General features: G+C 53.2%; 1 protein-coding gene across 2 annotated transcripts in view; it reads left to right on the top strand.

The window, feature by feature from the left end:
• Window positions 1–6,838: 6,838 nt before the first annotated feature.
• The window catches only part of CPNE5 (copine 5), a 90,792-nt gene continuing 77,667 nt past the window's right edge, over window positions 6,839–19,963 (top strand). Inside the window, exon 1 of one of the 2 annotated variants that reach the window (XM_065884676.1) lies at window positions 6,839–7,340. In XM_065884676.1, the coding sequence (XP_065740748.1) occupies window positions 7,246–7,340 (95 nt within the window). In that variant the 5' untranslated portion in view covers window positions 6,839–7,245. The remainder of the gene's footprint in view (window positions 7,341–19,963) is intronic. The other variant, XM_065884675.1, reaches the window with a different exon arrangement.

The following is a 19,963-nucleotide window of genomic DNA, read 5'->3' as shown; positions in this document are numbered from 1 at the left end:
ACCTTGGGTGAATCCAGGCTAGCTTTCTGGAAGAGATTTTACCTGAAAGAAGGGTAGAATGTGGGCCTGGTGGAGAGGAAATGGCAGGAAGAAAGGCCGGGGGGCAACCATGTGGCTGGTCCTGGTTGGGTGTAAAAGGCTGATGGTGGGGGTGGGGAGATGGAGGTTCACATTGGCCCTTATCGCAAAAGGCCCAGAGATAGGACACTTGCATTTATAAATAAAAGTCAAGGGGACCCATCCCTTCTTAAAGGAGCTGAGGTGAGAAAAAAGGTCTAGGAGTTGATTCTAATCTGAACTCCTATTAGTTTTTACCTCCAGTTGCTGCTTATTAGCAAAACAACCTCAGGCCAATTTCTTTCCCTCTCTAGGACTCAGTCTTCAGATTTGTAAAATCGAAGTGAGTTGCATTATCTTAAAAGTCCTTTGCAGCACTGAGGTTTCCAATACCGCAACTAACAATAGTGACTAAATACTGGGTTAAATGTGTGTGTGTGGCAGGGGGAGGGTGCACAGTGACACGCTGTGATGTTTGTGCTGGACAGGGTGAAAAGTGGAAGGGACAGGCTCTGAGCACAGATCACATGGTGCTGGACTAGGCCCCATGGACACGCGAGGGGCTGTGTTGCAGACACTGAGTCACCTAGACAAGCCCTGAGTGAAGATTGGAACAAGAGAGCCTGGTGTCAGGCGAAGACAGGGGCTTTGGTCTCACACAGTCCTGGGTTTGCATCCTGTCTCTGCCACTTATCCGTGTGCGCTTGGGCAAGTTAAGGCCCGTATTCTACAGATTCCTACAGCATAACTCAAAACGAGTGCTCCAGCTCCACTGGACAGAGCTTCTGAGGAGACTGGGTCTCCCTCATCTCTCTATCCCTGGCAGTGAACTAGCCCAGCTCACTGCACAGAGTAGTAAAGTTTTATCAAACGAGACAATAGCATCATAGTTATTGTGAGGGTTCAGTGTGTGATGGATGTTAAATTCTTATTGCTAAGCTTATTACATGGTAGGTTCTCAGTAAACAAAATAAAAAGATAAGAATCCCTTCCCGGGCTTCCCTGGTGGTGCAGTGGTTGAGAGTCCACCTGCCGATGCAGGGGACACGGGTTCATGCCCTGGTCCGGGAAGATCCCACATGCCGCAGAGCAGCTGGGCCCGTGAGCCATGGCCACTGAGACTGCGCGTCTGGAGCCTGTGCTCTGCAATGGGAGAGGCCACAACAGTGAGAGGCCCGCGTACCACCAAAAAAAAAAAAAAAAAAAAGAATCCCTTCCCTTCTCTGTGCTACTGGTCAAGGAGCCCAGAGATTCTCAATCTGATAGTTGTCAATTCAACAACTGAATTCGTAATAGATGCTCAATAAATGGAAGGCTAGATGTGAGATGTATGTGGTAGTGAAGACTTGGGCCCTGTTTGGGACTGCTAGGTGGAAGCCAAGGGTCCTCATGAAGGAGTCAGTGTTTCAGAGGGGAGAGATGAACTTTTCATGTAGTCATACGATCAACTGAGCACCTGTTACGTGCTAGGCACTGTCTTTGGAGCTGGGAGTGTAACCATGAACAAGGCAAAGTTCTTGCTTGCATAAAACTTGTATTCTCGTGGGGGAACAGACAAGGGTACTGCTCTGAGGAAAAATAAAGGAGGGTCAGGGGGCTGAGAGTAACAAGGTACTGTGTTAGGTAGTGTGGCCAAGGAAAGCCCCCTGCAGGGAGGGCATTTGGGCAGAGAGACCTGGGTGACCTGGGACAAGTGTTCTAGGCTGAAGGAACAGTAGGTACAAAGGCCCTGAGACAGGGGCCTGCAGGGCCAATAAAGAGGCCAGTGTGGCTGGAGTGAGGACTGTGAGGGGGAGAGAAGGACGAGATGAAGTCAGAGAGGTCACAGAGCCCATGGCCCATCAAGTCCTTTTACCACAGAGAGAGATGGAAGCCAGGGCAGGGTCTGAAGCAGAGGAGTGACATAACCCGACTCTGGTTTCAAGTGGATCCCCTGTCTGGTGTGAAGATTCTAGTAGCTAGACTGTAAAGGCAGGGAGGCCTCCCTCACTTGGAAAAGCAGGAGAGGCTGGAAGGAGGAGCACAAGAGAAGTGAGAGAGGAAGCCCAGGGGTGGGAGTGGGGGGCGCAGATGGGATCCTAGGGGCAGGAAAGGCTGCTGCACCAGCAGCTGGAAGGCCCTGGGGCTTCCCTTTGCCCAGATGACTGATCTAGCCATGCTGTGATGTGGGGAGAGGCAGAAAGGAGGGGCAGGGTGGGGTTCCAGTTGGGATGGTGGGGCATCTCCAGGAGGAATGGGGGCTGGAGGTGTGGAGAGCCCTGTGGCCAGCTTGTGCCTCTTGCTCCACCCCAGCAGAACATGGCTGCTCCTCAGACCTTCTCAGGCAGGTCCGCACTGCACTTGGGTGCCTGACCTTGCTGTTATTAGTGGAGTTTCTTATTGAGGGAAGAGTCAGGTGACCTTGAGTCCTTTACTCCCCATCTCTAAACTTTTTAGTCAAAGAAGGGGTTTAACCTAGATGGTCTCCAACCAAGCCCCTTCTAGCATTTCTATTAATGGATGGAATCAGACACTGCATCTCCCCTACCTCTCTACTGCCACAGTGGTTTCAGGTTCCTGTCACGCCCTCTGTCTTTCCATCTCCCCAGGGCTCCCATGTACAGTGGTGCAGGGCATTCACCTCACAGGGGCACCCAGCCAAGGGAGTAAGTGGAGGCTCAAATCAAGCCCATAGTCTGCTCCACAAGCCATGTGCCCTGGCTGGCTCAGGGATGCATTTACCCAAAGTAAAGAAGGCCTTTTTCCAGCTTGTTCTGAGGTGCAGTATGGATAGCCCCCACTCCCCTGTCCTATGCTCACTCCATCTTCTGCTCTGTGTTCCTTTTGTCTTACCGTCCCCAGCCTCAAACAGGGCAGATCTGAGGGCAGCATTTACATGACAGGCCTGGGGGAGGGCGGGAGGCAGCAGCTGCCTCATCTGTGAGCTCTGCCTCCCAAGCCCTGTGGTGCTTTTCCTCTCCTTACCAATGCTGCGGGTTGCCTCTCGAAATTGCTCTGCCGTCATTAACACTGCAGATTAGGTCAGATGAGAGTATGTTTGCAGTCTTGGATGGCAAAGACAAAACGCTGATGCTGATTATTCCAGATCTTCTGGACATGGCCCATTCTGTGCTCACAGTTTGTAATCAGAGGGACAAGCATTGGTTACATGGTGGGGTGGGCAGAGCTGTGGTTGGCTCTAATCTGGTTGCCAGGCCCAGACAACACGTCTGCAGTGCCTGATGGCCTGCCGGCTGGCTTGCCTAAATATCACAGGTGACCTCAGTTACTTGACACTATCATATCCCTCGAAGAAGAAATGACCTCTCCAATGTCAACACCATAGACTGCTTTTGAACCATCAGCAGTTCATTTGCGCGAGCACTGTGAGCATTTTGCTCTGGGCCTGATCAGCAAGTTTTGTGTTCTGCGGTCACTGGTTAGCTATGTAGCTATGGGGTGTCTTTCAGACCACCCCTCCTTCAGTGTCCCCTTCTGAAAAGCCTCTGTGCCCAGAGGAGGCCAAGGCCCATGGCCTTGCATCATGGCCCCTCACCTTCTGGCCTCATATTCTATCTCTGCCACTTTCATCCTGTGCTCCAGCCACACTAGGGTCCCCAAACACAGCTCTCTGGCCTTTAATCATGCTGGTCCCCTGCCAGGAGCACCTGTTCAGCCCTGTCTTCCAGGCAGAAGTTAGTTCATCATCCGTAGCAGCCACTGTCCTGTCTGTACCCTCACCTTTACCACTTCAGTGCACTCCAGCCCCACATCCAACTGTCAGCACCTGTACTTCTTTGCCTGATGCTTTCTCTGGCTTCTGGAACCTGCATTGCCACTTTGTGCTGGTCAGGCCAGAAGTGTCAGGGAATTAAAGCCCTCCAGAAGCGGCCCTCAGCCACTGAGCCAGTGACTGATGAAAGTTGGTGTATACATACCCCTACTCCCTCGCCCCTCTGGTGGGCTAAGTGTGAGGTGTGTTTTGTATGGTCTCCTAGAGCTCCTCAGTGGGAATGAGCCTTAGTTGCCCACAGTGATAACTGGTTTGATAAACCACCCTTATAGGCTGCCTTCCTTACCTCACCTCCACACTCCCCACATAGCATTTCCTTAATCTCCCCAATAAACTGCTCACATTTAAATCTTTCTCTCGGGGTCTGCTTCTGAGGGAACCAAACAGACATCATCAATGTCCATCTCAGTGTCACCTCCTTTTTGCAGTTGCTCCTGACCCTCCCTTGTGCCCACTCCTGGGGTAGAGCTGTTGGTCACTCTTCTCTACTCTCTGGGCCCTTTATACCTACCTCAACAGCACTCCTCATGCTGCATTGTCATTTATTTTCTGCATGTCCTGGGGTCCCCACTGGCCTGGAACTCTTTGGGGACAGATACTATGTCCTTTTCACCTCTTTATTCTCTGAGCCTAACACAGCACCTGGCACAGAGATGGTGCCCAGTATAATTTTTTTTCCCCAAAGAGCCAGCCATGGAAATGCAATGACTGAGGGGGAACAGAGAGAAACAGACAAGTTCCAGAATTTTTCTAGAAAGAGAATCAGGGGATGCTGTCACATTACAAGGTTATGTGACCAGATGCTGTCACATTACAAGGTTATGTGGTAAAACTTCAGTCTCACCACTCACCTGCTTAATTACCTACAATGGATCCCACCTGTTGTCCTCCTCAACTGGGCCTAATTTCATGGATGACTTTTAAGACCCTCCATCATCTCGCCCCATCCTAAGAGGCAGTCAAGGTTTGTTCAGTCAGGCTTTGGTCTCAATGGCTGGGGTTCAAATTCTCACTCTGCCAGTTCCCAGCTGGGTGATCATGGGCGAGTTACTTAGCTTCCCTGGGATAATAATACCTCATGCCTGTACTTATTTTGAGAATTTATAATCACGCATAGTCCTTGTGAATATATTTAAAACCACTGAATTGTACACAAAATGGTGGAATTTTGTAGTATGCAAATAATATCTTAAAAATTAAGCATGGTGTCTGGCCCAGGATAGTCTCTTCGAAAACGGAATGGTGGTTATCACTGTTACCAAGGAAGTTTTCCAAGGGGCCCTAGCACCTGGCCGGGCACAGGGCAGGTATTCTGTAAATACTGGTAGAATGAATGGATAACATATTCCACAAGTATGTCTGGAACATGTGTAGGACAGGTATGGGGTGGGGGGAGGGAACAGAGAGTCCAAGCCCAGTTTTGCATCCTTCAGAAAAGGAGGCCCGACTTATCCTGCAGAGAGGGTCGTAAGCCCAAACCGGAGAGTGGAGCCTTCTGACGCAGCAAGCCCCCGCTGCCCTGGGCATCCCAGCGCCTTTGTTCTTGCTGTCGGGTCCCAGGTTGCAGAACACACTGCAGCCAATCCTGAGCCATGGGTAAAAGGAAAACACTTAACCCAGGCCGATGAATGTGTTCTTATTTATCTTTGACTCTGGCTGTATCTGATGTTCTGGGAATTGACTTCAAACAGAATCTCGAGGCGCCTGTTAAGGCCCAGCTGCCAAAGCCAGGCCCGCGGGGCGTGGCTTTTCCAGGGCCAGCCTCAGGCTCTAGGCCTCGCCAGGACCCCTCTCCAGGGCACAGGGGCGCGTCGCATCCAAACGCCGGGCGGTGGGCGCGGAGGAGGTTTCAGCTCCGCAAGGGTGAGACTGAGGCTGAGGAGGGGTCGCTGGAGATTTCCTGGAGACGACCCTCTGTGCGAAGCCCTGGAGAGACGCCACAGCACACCCAGAAGGGCGAAACTGGGGCAGGGTGGGGCCGCAACGGGCCTGGCTGGGCGGGGGCCCGCCTGAGAGGTGTCTCAACTCTCTCCTCGATCCCACAGCTGGGATCAGAGCCCAGCACACAGCAGGCGCCTACTTGGTGCAGGTTGCAGAGAACCCCCGGGGATCTCGGGCCACCCCCTGTCTGGCTGGAGGAAGCTTCTAGACCTGGGGGCTGGTTAAGCCGTGTGGTCACGACGGGCTGGGGATGGGGAGGGCACTGTCGCGTGGCTTAGGTGGCTGACTCCGCGTGGCCAGGCCCGGCGAGAACCAGAGGCGGATGGGGGAGCGCCCATGCACCCACTCTGCCTAGGCCTAAGGACCCTCACTGGGAAACCGAGGCGGCTCCTCCAGACACCGGGGTCGGCCCCACATGCTTCCCCAGGAGATGTGTAATCTGTTTCTGGACTGAGACCTGCCCTCCGTTGGAGCGCACCCTCAGCAAAGATCCCCCGCTCCAAACCTCTGGTTGGGGGTTGCTGTCTCTTTTGCACCCCCGCTCCGCATAGACCCTTCTCATACAGATGCCCCTTGGTTCACACATCCCTTTCCCTCCCCGGAGATGGAGACCCCTCAGGAGGTGGGGAGTGGAGGGCGGGCGCAGACGGAGACGCGCACGGCCGAGACCATCTCTAGCTGTCACTCCCCAGGCTCCCAGCATCTGGAGCCGCGTCTCCACGCCCGCCACACGCACAGAGATTCACATGCTCGCAGGGACACACTCACACTAGCGCGCAGACCCCGCCCGCGGCCCCGCCCCGGCCCCTGCGGGCGTCCCCTCCGGCGCTCGCGCACCCGGCGCGCAGCCCGCCCCGGGTGGCGGGAGGCGGCGGCTTCGGGCAGATTTGATTTTCCCGCAGCCCGGGAGCCCCGGAGCCAGAGCCCGAGCCGAGGAAGTGGCGCTCGCAGCCGCGTCCCCAACCCCGCCGCGGAGACCCAGCGAGAGGCGCCGCAGCCCCTGCGCTCCGGGCTCGCTCTGCGCTGCCTGAGTTCGGCCACCCCCGCAGCTCGCGCCCCATCCGGCCCCCCACACCCCTCTCCTTCTCCTGCACCCTTTCTGTCCCCGCCCCAAGCTCCCCGCCCCTCTCCCGGTGCCCCCTCCACGACTCCGCGCGTCCCTCCCGGTGCCCTCTCCCCGCGCTCCTCCGCCTCTCCCGGCTGCGCCTCAGCTCCCTGTGCCCTTTGCGCCTCTCCGCTGGGCCCCCAGCCTCCTCGTCGCGTCACCCGCGCCCCCTCCTGTATCCTCTGCCCCCGCTCCCTCCGCCCCGCTTCCCTCTCTCACTTCCCACGCCCCCTCTTCGCTCTCCTCTTTCCTCCCTTTGCCGCCCAGCCCCGGCTCCGGAGTTGGGGGAGAGCCCAGGGTTTCGGTTGCTCCGGAGGAGGCGTGAATCGCGCAGGGATTTACTAATTTGGGGTGGAGGGCGCGGTGGGCTATGGAGCAGCCCGAGGACATGGCGTCGCTGAGCGAGTTCGACTCCTTGGCGGGCAGCATCCCGGCCACCAAGGTGGAGATCACCGTGTCCTGCAGGTGAGCCGCCCGCTGGCCCTGGCCCCCGGCCCCGCCCCTGGCCCCAGAGCCCCTGCGCCCCTTTGGCTCCATCTACCTCCGTGCGCCCCCTTCCAGAGTGTCTCTTCTCCAGGACGCCCCTTTGCCTTTCCTGCAAGAGCCCCTGCCCAGCCACGGGTGGCGACCGTGGAATGGGAAGCCAGGCTTAGGGTCGTATCCCAGAAAGTTTGCACTCTGGGCTGTTGTTGAGAGGAGAGAAGACACAGGAACGGGGGTCCAGACGCCCGTGTGGGGAGAGGGAGGGAGTGAAAGGACATAGCAGGGTCTTCACAGCAGTCTATTTCTGATCATCCCCTCCCCAAATCCAGAAGAGAATGATTTGCCTCATCCCTCCCAGGCGTGCCCAGCCTCTGCATTTTGTGCCCTCCTTCCCTCTCTTCTCCCCCCTCCTTTGCCCCAACACCCTCACCCTCTCCTCCCTTACCCACCCACCATTCTAGACCTCAGGATTTGAAAGCCTTTCTTCACCTCCAACAACAAAACTGACTCTCAGGAAAGGATCAGATTGATTCATTCATCCTGAGATGTGGATAATTGATAACGACTTAAAGTTGCACCATTAAAAAAACAGTAACTGGGGGTACAAAATCTTAAGCCAAAGGACTAGAACGATGAGTGTGGAATTTTAGAGTCCAGCAGGGGAGGGGGAGGAGAGTTTTTGTGGGCTGCCACCCCCAAATCCTCAGTCGTGTCACACAGGCTTTGGGAGTCACTTCTCCATCTAAGCTGGGTCTCCCCCAGGTTCTCCTATCTGAGAGGAAGGCTGCCCCAGGCAGTAAGGGATACAAATGGGGAAGGGGGAATTTATCCCTAGTGCAGTCACCCTGTGGCTGGCCTAGGGTCACTGCCTTGCTGGGATTGTGAGGGGGCCCTGTGGCCTACGCAGAGGCCACCTCTTGAGTTTCCACTGGAAATGCCATTCCCCTGCCCCAAGTGACCAACAGCATTTCCGGGGTCCTGGGTGTGCACTTGTTCCAAATCGCCCAGGCCTCTCTTTGATCAGACCTTTCACCCACCCTCATGGCACCCCAACCCTGTGTTCCCAAGTTGTGGCATTGGGGAGGTATAGATGGAGCCAGGGGAACTGGGCTGGGATGTGAAAGAGGGAAGGACCTGGCGGGGGGCTGCGGTTTAGGGTGAGTGGGAGTGAGGGCTGATGAAGTTGAACATAGCTGGCCCCTGCATCAGGCCCTTCTGGGGGCTCCTGTGATAACCCCACATGTCTCCCCTATGGTCCCACATACGGTTTTGTCAGAATTATCTCCCAAGGCCATTTTGCATCTTGCCATTACTCTGCTGGGAGATTCCTGACTGCCCATTAGCTCCGGCCTCACCTCCTCAGCCATCCACAGCTGCCCCAGCCTGTCCTCCCTTCCCTGCTGGTGCATAGCCCTGCACCAGATGCTCCTTCCCAGCCTTCAGTCATGCCTGTGTCGGAGCTGTCTCGGGAGGCTTTTCACCTCAGAGCCTCTGAACAGCACAATCTCCATCCATATCTCACCCTGCCTTCATCTCTGCCAGTTTGTGTCCCCCCATCCTGAAAAGCCTGGCCTCGTGCTCCCCACTTCCAGCCATCCTCACCCTTGAGAGACACGCAGCCCAAATCACTGCCTTCTGTGTTCCCTGGGTCCTGAGCACTCAGCCTGGGCCACTGGGTCTCTCACATATTGAGCACAAAACCTCTGAAGACATCTCAGGTGTGTAGACTTCATTCCTCTTCCCCCAAAGCAACTTTGTAAGCATTTGAGGGCAGCGATCCCCGCCCTGACTCAGACCCACGAACCCAGAGGAGGCAGAGGGCACAGGGCATTGTGGCTTTGGAATCAGATACTTTAAAATGGAATTTGCTCCACCACTTGGGGCAAACTTTTAGCCTCGCTTTCCCCCATTTGTCAAGTGCAAACAACGAACCTGTTATTCGTGGAGAAACCTTATTCACAGAGGTACCCTTCATGCTTGGAAGCATGGCTGGCATGTAGTAGGTCCTCACCGAATACTGTTGGAGGACTTAATTTACAGGAGTAGAGGATCATGAAGCATCCAGCATGCTGCTTTGCACTTGCTTCGCACACAGTAGGTGCTCAATAAATAACTACAGTGATTATTGTAAGGCAGTAGCACTTGGCCCCTCCTGTTTGCTCTCTGGAAGCAGAGGTGTCCAAAGACTCAAACCTTTTGCCTAAGCAGTACCTAGGGATGCAGTTGAGTTCCTGGGGGATGTGGTTCTGGGATCAACCCTGGTGTTCATTCCCTTTCATGGGACATCAACCTGAGAAGGGCATGACCCAGGCTCTGCTCCTGCCCTCCCAAAAGCCAGAGAGTGGGGAATAATGAGTTTTGGTAGGAAGGGGTGAGGAGGGAGGAGTCACCTGGAACGGAAGGGAGGCAAGAAAACAATGTGGATAAACTTGAAATTGTAAATCCATCTCTTTGCCTCAACCAGGTCTAACTATCCAGTTTCTAGAACAGATCGAGAGAGGGAGAGAGAGAAAAGGAAAAGGAGACAAGGAGGAGGAGGGTGGGGAGGAGGGAGAGCTGCACAGAATGGCTTTCTCCAGCATATTCTATACTCCATGGCCACCAGTTAATGAGAGCCAAGGCCTCCTCCCCTGCATCTCATGGTCAGCATTCACTGAGCCCGGGGGAGGAGGCTACAGGGTGCCCCTGCCCTGAGCATCTAGGTGACACCTGCTGGTGGGCAGGGAATAGTAGGGCAGGCAGAGGGGTTGGTGGACTGAGAGCTCCAGGGGGCTTCAGAATGGGCAGCTGGGGATGAGGGGTCCAATGTTTCAAAGGAACTGGAAACTAGCATTCCTGGGAGCTAGTTCCCTTCCCTTCTGCTCCTTAGGAAGGTCCCTGCCATCCCCTGCAGCCCTAGGAGGTCTCTGCTGTTGCCTAGGGGAGGACCTGACCCCCACCATGCCTATCCTAGGACACTCCTAGCTGAGCAAAGCTGCCTGGCACAGGGACATGTCTGAGCCCTAGCACAGGACCACAGCAGAGGCCCATCCAAGCCTCTGCTGAAGGCAGGTGACACTGTAGGATGGATGTGTTTGGGCCCCTGCTTCTTTGTGTTGGGTGTCTCCTGGGCTAATCTATAGTCTACTCCCAAACAATTGTTTTCACTGATTTAGGTAAACTCAGGCCAAAGATTTTAAAGCCTCTGGTTGTCTGGCTCAATGCTTGTAAGAACATGAGTCTATGGGGTCTCTCTACCTGGGTTCAAATCCCTGTGATTTTGGGTAAAGCACTTAACTTGGGCTGTGGTTTCCTCACCTGTAAAGTAAGTGTAATAATCCTTATCACAGTAGAAGGATTAAATGGACTAAGCCATGAATAGTAATTTATGTTGCCTATTATTTGACACCTGAAAGTAAATAAAAATCTGTCTCTATAGCTGGTTTGTGTGGGTTCTGGAGATCTGATCCATCTAGAAAGTTCTGTTTCCCCCCACCCCCAGCTTTATTGACATATATTTGACATACTGTGTACATTTAGAGATTCTGAGGGGTTGTTTTGGGAGTAAGGTAGATGGTTTGTGAAACCAGATTCCAGCAGGCATCGTAAAAAGTGTGAGCCACGAGCTTCTCTTTTCTCTGTTGGTCTGTTCCAGACCTTTCCTGACTATTAGCCTCCCTGCAGACCCAGTCAAAACTCACCTGTCCAGTGTCCTGTTCCCAAGGGCCCCACTATTTCTCTATGCCTCGTCTGATGCAGGGATCCAGACCAGTGTGTTTGTTAGAAAGAGCAATTTGCATTTTTTATGTAACAGGAAACCTGTGCACTTCCGCGGGGTCTTGCTGGCAGAACCACTGAACGATTCTACATGGCGGGGCTCCTGAGACCCACAGGGAAGGCAAGGAGGGGACAGTCCAGAGGCAGGTGGTGGCTTAGCCCTGCTGGGATCTCTCAAGCAGCTGCCCTCTCCCCTCCAGCTGACGTGGGGCTGGTGGGCAGCTGTTGCCTCTGCCCCAGAGATGTTGTTTTCTGCTGTCTGTTCAGGTTGGCATTTTGGAGAGGCAGCCTAGCTCAAGAGCTGTGCCCTCAGCCTCTCAGAAGGGGTGTGAATGGGCTCAGAACACTGTCTTCTGACAGGCAGGGGGAGGGTGGCTTTGGGGGAAGGAGGAGCCTGGGGGCAGTGTGGCAGCTGTTAGAGCCATTGCTAGGAAAAAGAGGTCTATTCAGCCACTGACTACATTAAGATACTGTTTAGTGGAGCCAGAGGAATAAAAACAGTGGGATTTATTGAGTGCTTACTACATGCCAGGCATTAACATCTGTACTAGGCTGAACCATATGCAATTGCCTGTACTCAGCTGTTTTTAACCTATCAAATAGCAATTTGGTACAAACTCAGACTATTATATTAGTTTTCAATTGCTGCATAACAAATCACCATAGTCCTAGAGCTTAAAACAACAGCCATTTATTATCTCACAGTTTCTGTAGGTCAGAAGCCCAGGCACAGCACAGCTGACTTGTCTGCTCTGGGTCTCTCCAAGCTGAAATCAAGGTGCCTGCAGGGGCTATGATCTCATCTGAGGCTTGGGGTCTAAGCCAAGCTCATTTAGGTTGCTGGCAGAGTTTAATTCCTTGCAGCTGTAAGGTTAAAGTCCTGTGTTCTTTTTGGTTGTTGGTTTGGGGCTCTTAGCTCCTACAGGCTGCCCTCAGGTCCAGCCATGTGGGCCTCTCACAACATGGCAGCTTCCCTCTTCAAAGCCAGCTGGATAATCTCTCCAGAGTCTGCTACTTGATATAAAGTAACAGAAGTGAGTATCCTATCATATTCCCAGGTCCCACTCACACTCAAGGGGAAGGGATTGTGCAGGCTTGCACACTGGGGGTGGGAATCGCAGGGACCATCTTAGATTTCTGCCTACCACAATTACTGCATCTTTTTTAACCTTACAACAATCCTATGAACTAGAAAAATACTAGTAGTATTTTCCCCTTTTTGCTGATTAGGAAATCGGGGCTCAGGTTAAGGAACCGGCCCAAGGCTGTACAGTTAGTGTGTTTTGGAGAAGGGGATCCAAATCCAGTTTCCTCAGACTTTAAAACCTTGAGAGCCTCTTGAGTTTGAGGATTGGGGTCTCCAAGGATGAGAATCATCGTAGGGCCTGGGTACCAACCATGGTAGATGTAGCCAAGAAGTAGGTACTCTGTCTCCAAGGATGAGAGGCCTTCCTTGTTCAGGGATGCCAGGCAAACCCAGAACCAGAGAAATCCCTAGGGAGCAGAGACCAGAGAGAGTCATGGGATTGCAGCTGGCCTTCCCTGGCATCTAGACCATATGGTAGTAACTTACCATTTGTCCTCTTCCAGCCCACAGGTCTCCCTGCTCAGACCTAAGTCCATTGCTGGAGATGACCTACCATTGGGAAGAGAGGGTGGGGAGGAGGTGAGGGGAATAAGGCTGGAACAAGTTTGGGGCACAGAGGAATCAGATTCAGTTAGGAATTCTTTGGCTGTAGGTAACAGAAAATCTGATGGTAGGTCAAGCCCAAAATACATTTATTTTTCTCAGATCATCACAGTGAGTCTCTACGTAGGTTATCTCAGTTCCGATTTGTCAGCTCACTTTGCCATCAAGGATGCAGCTGTCTTTCTATTCTGCCATCATCCAAATGGTGGCCTCATTGTTACAAAATGACTGCCTCTTTTCTAGGTATCACAACCACATCCAAAGACAGGAAGCAAGACATTGGACCAAAGGCCTCTCTCTGAAAATTTCTTTTTATCTAGAAAGCACAGGCGCTCCCAAAATCTCTCAGCAGACTTCCCCTTCTATTTCAGTGGCCAAAGGCAGGTCTCATGTCCACCCCAGGCCAGTATATTAGTCAGTTTGGCTGGCAAAACAAAATACCATAGACCGGGTGACTTAAACAAGAGAAAGAAATATTTATTTCTCACAGTTTTCAAGGATGGAGGTCCAAGATCAGGGTGTCACATTCTGGTAAGCCCTCTTTCCTGGCCTCAGATGGCCACCTTCTCACTGTGCTCACATGGCAGAGAGAGAAGGTGAGAGCAGAGAGCAAGTTCTTCTTATAAGGGCACTAATCCCATCATGAAGGACCCACCCTCATGACCTCAAATAACCCTAGTTACCTCCCACAGACCTCATCTCCAATACCAGCACATTGGGGGTTAGTGTTTCAATGTATAAATTTGGGGGGTTACACAATCAGTCAACAGCAACAAAGGACAGGAGCCTACCTTCTCTGACTTTAGGCCATCTGCATCAGATAACTGAACCAGTGTGGATTCTATTAGGAAGGGAGTGAGGAATGCTTGCTGGGTGGACAGCCATGGCCTCTGCCACAAGGAGGCTTTCCAGGTGACCCACAGACTACCTGAGATCCCTGGGGCTACAAGGGGCCTCGAGTTTGGTGTCTTTGAGGACTGACTCCTCAGATTTTCCTGCAGTCAGTGGACAGCCAGTGTTAAGTGACTGGGGACTGATTTTCCAAGCACAGCTTGGCTGGACCCCTGACAACCTCTTTTCCTGCTAGTTTCCTGGTCAAGAAAAAAAGACTTAGTGTGATTCCAAAACATTGCAAGGTGCCTCTGTCTCCTAATGTCACTCACCTCTGCTGGCCTAGCCTAGTGCTCCCAGTAGGAGAAATTTTAAGACTTGATGAATGGGATGGGGGGTGGGCGTGAGGGAGAGAAAAATCAAGCACACTTCCTACATTTCTGTTGTAAGCTATTGGCTTCACAACTGCACAAGGCAGGTATGTGACTGCGTGCACAGATGAGGAAACTGAGGTTAAGTAGCTTGTGCAAGGTCACAGAATTACCATGTGGCTGTGTGGAGATTCTAGTTTGAATGGATCTGAGGCCAGAGCTCAGGCTGTTTTTCCTCGGTCACGTAGCTTAAGAGGGACAGTTATTACAATAATTAATAATAACAAAAATGCAAATAGCTCCAGGAAGGAGAGCTCTTTAAGCCACGTGAAAATTGCCTTTTAGACCTTGCTGAGGTTGCCTGGCAGGGAGACAGTGCACGGGAGTGAGGAACAGGATTTGAAAGGGGAGATGGGCGAGTGCCAGGGGCTGGGGCCAAGGTCCCTCTCCTTTCCTGGGATTACTTCTGCCTGTTAGGACAGGGAGCAGGGCAGGGAGAGATGGGAAGCCCTCCAGTCCTCTTCAGCTGTTCCTTTGAGAGCACCCCTGATGAAGCTGGGGGTAGGAAACGGGAGAGTGAGGATGTGAGGGGCACTGCTGGTGGGGATTTGGGAGACCCTGGATTTTAGTAATGCAGGCACCTCTGAATGGTCTCTGGCTTCAGAGTTCAGTTTCGGTGCTCCTGGCAAGCTGGGTGACACTGGCACACCTCAGCCCCAGCTGTCTTGCCTGTACAATGAGGCAATGTCTACCTCCCAGCGTTGATACATAGGGTGAACAGGGTGTCATAGGTTAGGTACACAACAAAGGATTTGGTGCCGATTATATCCACGGTTAATGTGGCCCCCTCCCACCCTCTTTGCCTGCTTGGGGTTAACCAGATGTTTGGTGTTAAAGTGCTCCATGGAGAAATAGGGTGCATCTGGAGGGCCCCTCAAGCTTTGGGGTCTCTCCAGCCTCTTCAGGATTCCTGTTTCTCCCTGATAGTGGTTTACCTGTCCCCAGTCTGCTCTCCTCAATGAAGGCTATACAACAGCCAGGTGGACCCTGATGGGCGAGGACATGAAGGTGCTCGAGGTCCTGATCAAGCCCAGCAGTAGGGAGCAGGGAGGGGAGAACATGGGGATTCCCTAGAAGCCACCTTATTCTCCACAGGGCTTTTGTGAGCACTTATTGTATGCCAGGCACTTAAATGCAAATTAGTATGTGCCAGACACTGTTCTGTTTTGCATATATGAACTCCATTAATTCTCAGAAAACCTGTAGGAGAGAGGGACTATTATTACTCCCACTTTACAGATGGGGATACTGATGCATAGAGAGGCTAAGTGAGGTCATACAGCTAAGGGGTAAAGCTGGGTTTTGGACCCAGCATTGAAGATCCAAGCTATGTGCTCATCACCACCAACTTTTTGTCAGAGGTTGGAGGGATGATTAGGGAGGCTTGTTGCAAAGAGGTTAAACCATATTTTTGGGGACTTCCCTGGTGGTCCAGCGGTTAAGAATCCACCTTCTAACGCAGGGGACGCGGGTTCCATCCCTGGTCGGAGAACTAAGATCCCACATGCCCCAGGGCAACTAATCCTTTGCGCCACAACTACTGAGCCCGCACACCACAACTAGAGAGCCCACGCATCACAACGAAGAGCCCTCACACTCTGAGTCCGTGCACCACAACTACAGAGAAGCCCGTGAACCGCAACTAAGACCCAACGCAGCCAAAAATAAATAATTAAGAAAAAAAAAACCCAAAACAAACAAAAGAACCCCATATTTCCTTAGCCTTTGAACCTCAGGAAGCTCTTTGGGAATATGATGAAAATTTTGCCAAAAATGAATGCATCCATATGGACCAATATGCCACATTTTGCTTATAGTTTCAGGGGGGTCCATGGACCTCTATTAGGGACCGCCAGTCCAGGAAAAGCTGAGATGAGTGTTCTTGGTGCGTTTCCTTTTATTCTATAGCCAGAGTCATTTGCTAGTAAATCCACGGAGCGTGTATGGGCTTCGTTTAGAGACAACCTGAATGTGTGATAATCAGTTTGCTGAGTAATTTAGCACAGGAGGGACTGTGTCTACCCGCTCGGACTTCCTGAGGCACGGCTGTGTCTCTTCTCAGACTGGGACTCCCTGAGGGCAGGGTTGTGTCTCCCCTCAGACTTTGGCTCCCTGAAGTGAGGGCTGTATTTCCCCTCCGAGTAGGCCTCCTAAAGGCAAGGCTGTTTTCTCCCTCTCAGACTGAGGCTCCCTGAGGGTAGGATTGTGTTTCCACAGGCTGGGGCTCCATAAGGGTCAGGCTGTGTCTCCCCTCAAAGTGGGGCACCCTGAGGCAGGACTGCGTCTCCCCTCAGACCACGACTACCCGAGGACGGGGCTGTGACTCCCCTCAGACCGGGGCTTCCCGAGGACGGGGCTGTGTCTCCCCTCAGACCGGGGCTCCCCGAGGACGGGGCTGTGACTCCCCTCAGACTGCGGCCCCCTGAGGGCAGGGCCGTGTTTCCCCTCAGACCGGGGGCTCCCTGAGGACAGGGCTGTGTCTCCCCTCAGACTAGGGCTCGCTGAGGACAGGGCTGTTCTCCCCTCAGACCGGGGCTCCCCGGGGGCGGGGCTGTGTCTCCCCTCAGACCGGGGCTACCTGAGGACGGGGCTGTGTCTCCCCTCAGACCGGGGTTTCCCGAGGACGGGGCTGTGTCTCCCCTCAGACCGGGGCCACCTGAGGATGGGGCTGTGACTCCCCTCAGACTGGGGCCCCCTGAGGACAGGGCTGTTCTCCCCTCAGACCGGGGCTTCCCGAGGACGGGGCTGTGTCTCCCCTCAGACCGGGGCTTCCCGAGGACGGGGCTGTGTCTCCCCTCAGACCGGGGCCACCTGAGGACGGGGCTGTGTCTCCTCTCAGACTGGGGCTCCCTGGGAGCGGGGCTGCGTCTCCTCTCAGACTGGGGCTCCCTGGGAGCGGGGCTGCGTCTCCCCTCAGACCGGGGCTACCTGAGGACGGGGCTGTGTCTCCCCTCAGGCTGCAGCTCCCTGATGGCATTGCTGTTTTTCCTCCGACAAGACTCCCTGAGCGGAGGGCTGCATCTCTTCCTCTTTCTGACTGGAGAGCCCCAGCTTGTATTCTGATTCTTGTAAGCTTCTCATTGCGAAGGTGTCACCCTCAGGCCCTGTCCTTTAGCACCAGGCAGGAGCTCTCATTTCAGCCTTTCCAGTGCTTTCTGTCTTTGCTGGGGTCTTCTCAACGCCCAGGGCATGGTCGTTCTTCCTGCAACTGTTTTTGAAATGATTTTGGGGGGGAGAGCCGTGAGGAAAAGAGCATTTTGCTCTGCTCCCTGATCTTGATTTAAGGAACAAAAGAAGCCAAGCTTTAGGCTGTCACTAGGACATCTGAAGAATTTTATGCTTTTTTGGGGGGAAAAATACATTTGCCTGTTGGAAAAAAGTCTCTTTGAGCTCTCCAAAGAAAGATAGTGGAGAAAAGCACTTACGGGCTGGTCTCTCTGTGTCCTTGCGGTTTGAGCCCTGCTTCGCGTTGGAAGACCTGGTTTTTTACCCCTTGGCTTCTTACTGGCTCTGTGCCTGTGGGCAAGTCACTCACCATCTCTGAGCCTTGGCGTCCTCAGTGGATCAACCCCAACGGGGCACTGGGAGTGTATGTGATGGGATGGGCTTCCTGGGACCTGTAAGTCCCAGAAGTGGCTTGTGTCACCTGTCCCGTCTCTCCTTTGTCACCGAGTGAGCCTGAGCACTCACCAGGAGAATGACCGCTCCGCTCAGCACCAGGCCAATGATGAAGACTAACCTGTGTGATGAGCCTCACTCTGTCCAAGTGCTCCACAGCAGTCCTAAGGGAGGAACTGTTTTTTAACTCCACTTTACAGGTGGGGAAACTGAGGCACAAGGAAGGCAAGTAACTTGTCCAGAGGTGGGATGTGAACCCAGCTTATCTGACTGCAGTCCATATACTTAACCATTAGGCTCTACAGGGAAGAGGAAGTATAGGGGCCGGCCCTGAGCATGACCATGTTGGGAGGCAAGAGGCTTGCTCACCCATTGGCCATTCCTTTTGGTTTTCCTTCATCCATCCAATTTGCCAGGACCCTGCTCTGAGTCAGGTGCTAGGCTGGCCTGGAGCAGAGTTGGGGTCCCTGCCCCGTGTGAGAGACAGAGGCACCCCTGATTTTGCAGTCCAGGGTATGCTGAGTATGGTAATGGGTCCTATAAGTCAGAGGATGGCACAGTACAGGCCAGAGAGAGCTCAGAGGAAATGGTTGTTGGTGTCTGTCCAAGGAAGGCAGAATTGAGGAGAATGAACAGTAATGGTTCTGGAAGGATGGTAAGGATAATCTCAGCAGAGTAGGGGGAAGAGGGTTTGCATTGTCTTCAGGTGCCATAGCCAGGATGACCCATGCCACGCGGCTCAGTGAGAGTCCGGAGGGTCACTGGGCAGGGAGCCACCGAAGCTAGGTGACTGGGTTCTATTTCTTAGTCCAGCTGTGTGCCTCTCGCCCAGGCAGGTCCCATCTGCTTCTCTTTGAAGATAAGACCCCATATCTGTATCTCTCTCTCTTTCTGTCAATCTCTCCCTCTCTCTTTCTCTTTCTCTCTCTCTCTCTCTCTCTCTCTCTCTCTCACACACACACACACACACACACACGGTCTCACTCTCTTTCTCACTAGCTTAGACATGACTGAACCTGAGTTCCAGAACTAAACTTGGAGGAGGCACAGACCTTGGAGAAGTCAATTGCCTTCTCTCCGAGTCTCACACTCCTGATTTATAAAGGAATTAGAAAAGGTGACCTCTGAGGTCCCTTCCAGATTGAACATTCTAGAATTTTATGTAATTATAGAATTTCATTACAGAATTCAAAGATAAACCTCAGCACTTGCTTTAGTAGGAGTCCCCCTCACCCTGCCCCCTCTTTCTCCATCCCCCAACCCTCTGTATTACTTTCCAGCTCCTCACCACATCTCAAGTTCCACCACTGTAGAGGCATCTTTGGAATTTAGGCATTTTGTCCTTTGTTTAAATCAAGACAGACACTCCTGCCCTGAATCCTAGCACACTACAGGAGGGGAGGGTCAGCCCAGGTCCAGGTCAGCCCATCTCGGTGTGGATGAGCATATATCAAATTGGTATATTTACCTGTAGCTCCTGCTGCCTACTTTTCAGAGCTGCCTGTGTATCATTTCATCTGATGCTCACTGCAGTGGGCTGGGAGGTTTATCAGAAGGTTTCCAAAGGGACAGCCGCTGGGAGCAGGTCTGGGAGAGGGGTGATGGAGGCCAGCAGAAGGGTCCTGTGCCTTTGGGTCATGGAGGGCTAGCAGGGTAGCTGCCTCTGGGGAGAGGACCCTGAATGAAGAGACTGGAGCAGAGGATGGAAATCTGGTCGGGGACCAGAGCTGGTATGATTGATGAGCACCATCTGGGACCTCCCCGGGTAGCAGAGGATGCCGTATCCTGGCACCAGGCTGCTGTTGCATCTATCTGTCTGTTGGTTGGTCTTTGGCTCCCACCTCAGAGTGGGGAGCATGGGTGGTGGGGTTGACTGTGGGTCAAGTTGTCCAGACAGCCTGTCACTGCTGATGGCTTCAGTGATGGTGACTTAGGGTGAGGTCTCCTTCTAGACCTTTCTGGCTTTGCCACTGCTTGTGCAGCATGGCTACTCCCTGCCCCTCCCTGGGCCTCAGTTTCCCCCTCCTCAAGGAGAAGGTGGAACAGATGATCCTGAGGGGCCCATCCAGCTCTGATATTTGGAGTTGGCTGGCAGGAAGCCACATAGCCTAGTGTTTCTCCTCTCTGGGGAAAGGGTGCAAGGGACATCGGGGCCCATGGGGGAGTAGGGGAGTGGAGGCAGGGACGAGAAGACCCCCGGGGACATCTGGGAGGCAAGTGGGACATGGGTAAGATGGTTGGCAAGGGTAGAGCTTGACCTTAGGACAGTGTAGGAAGGA

This window comes from Phocoena phocoena, chromosome 10 (assembly GCF_963924675.1).
Source record: "Phocoena phocoena chromosome 10, mPhoPho1.1, whole genome shotgun sequence".
In the NCBI taxonomy this organism is placed as follows: Eukaryota; Metazoa; Chordata; class Mammalia; order Artiodactyla; family Phocoenidae; genus Phocoena; species Phocoena phocoena.
The sequence above is the reverse complement of the archived record's forward strand: the minus strand, read 5'-3'. Positions and strand labels throughout refer to the sequence as shown.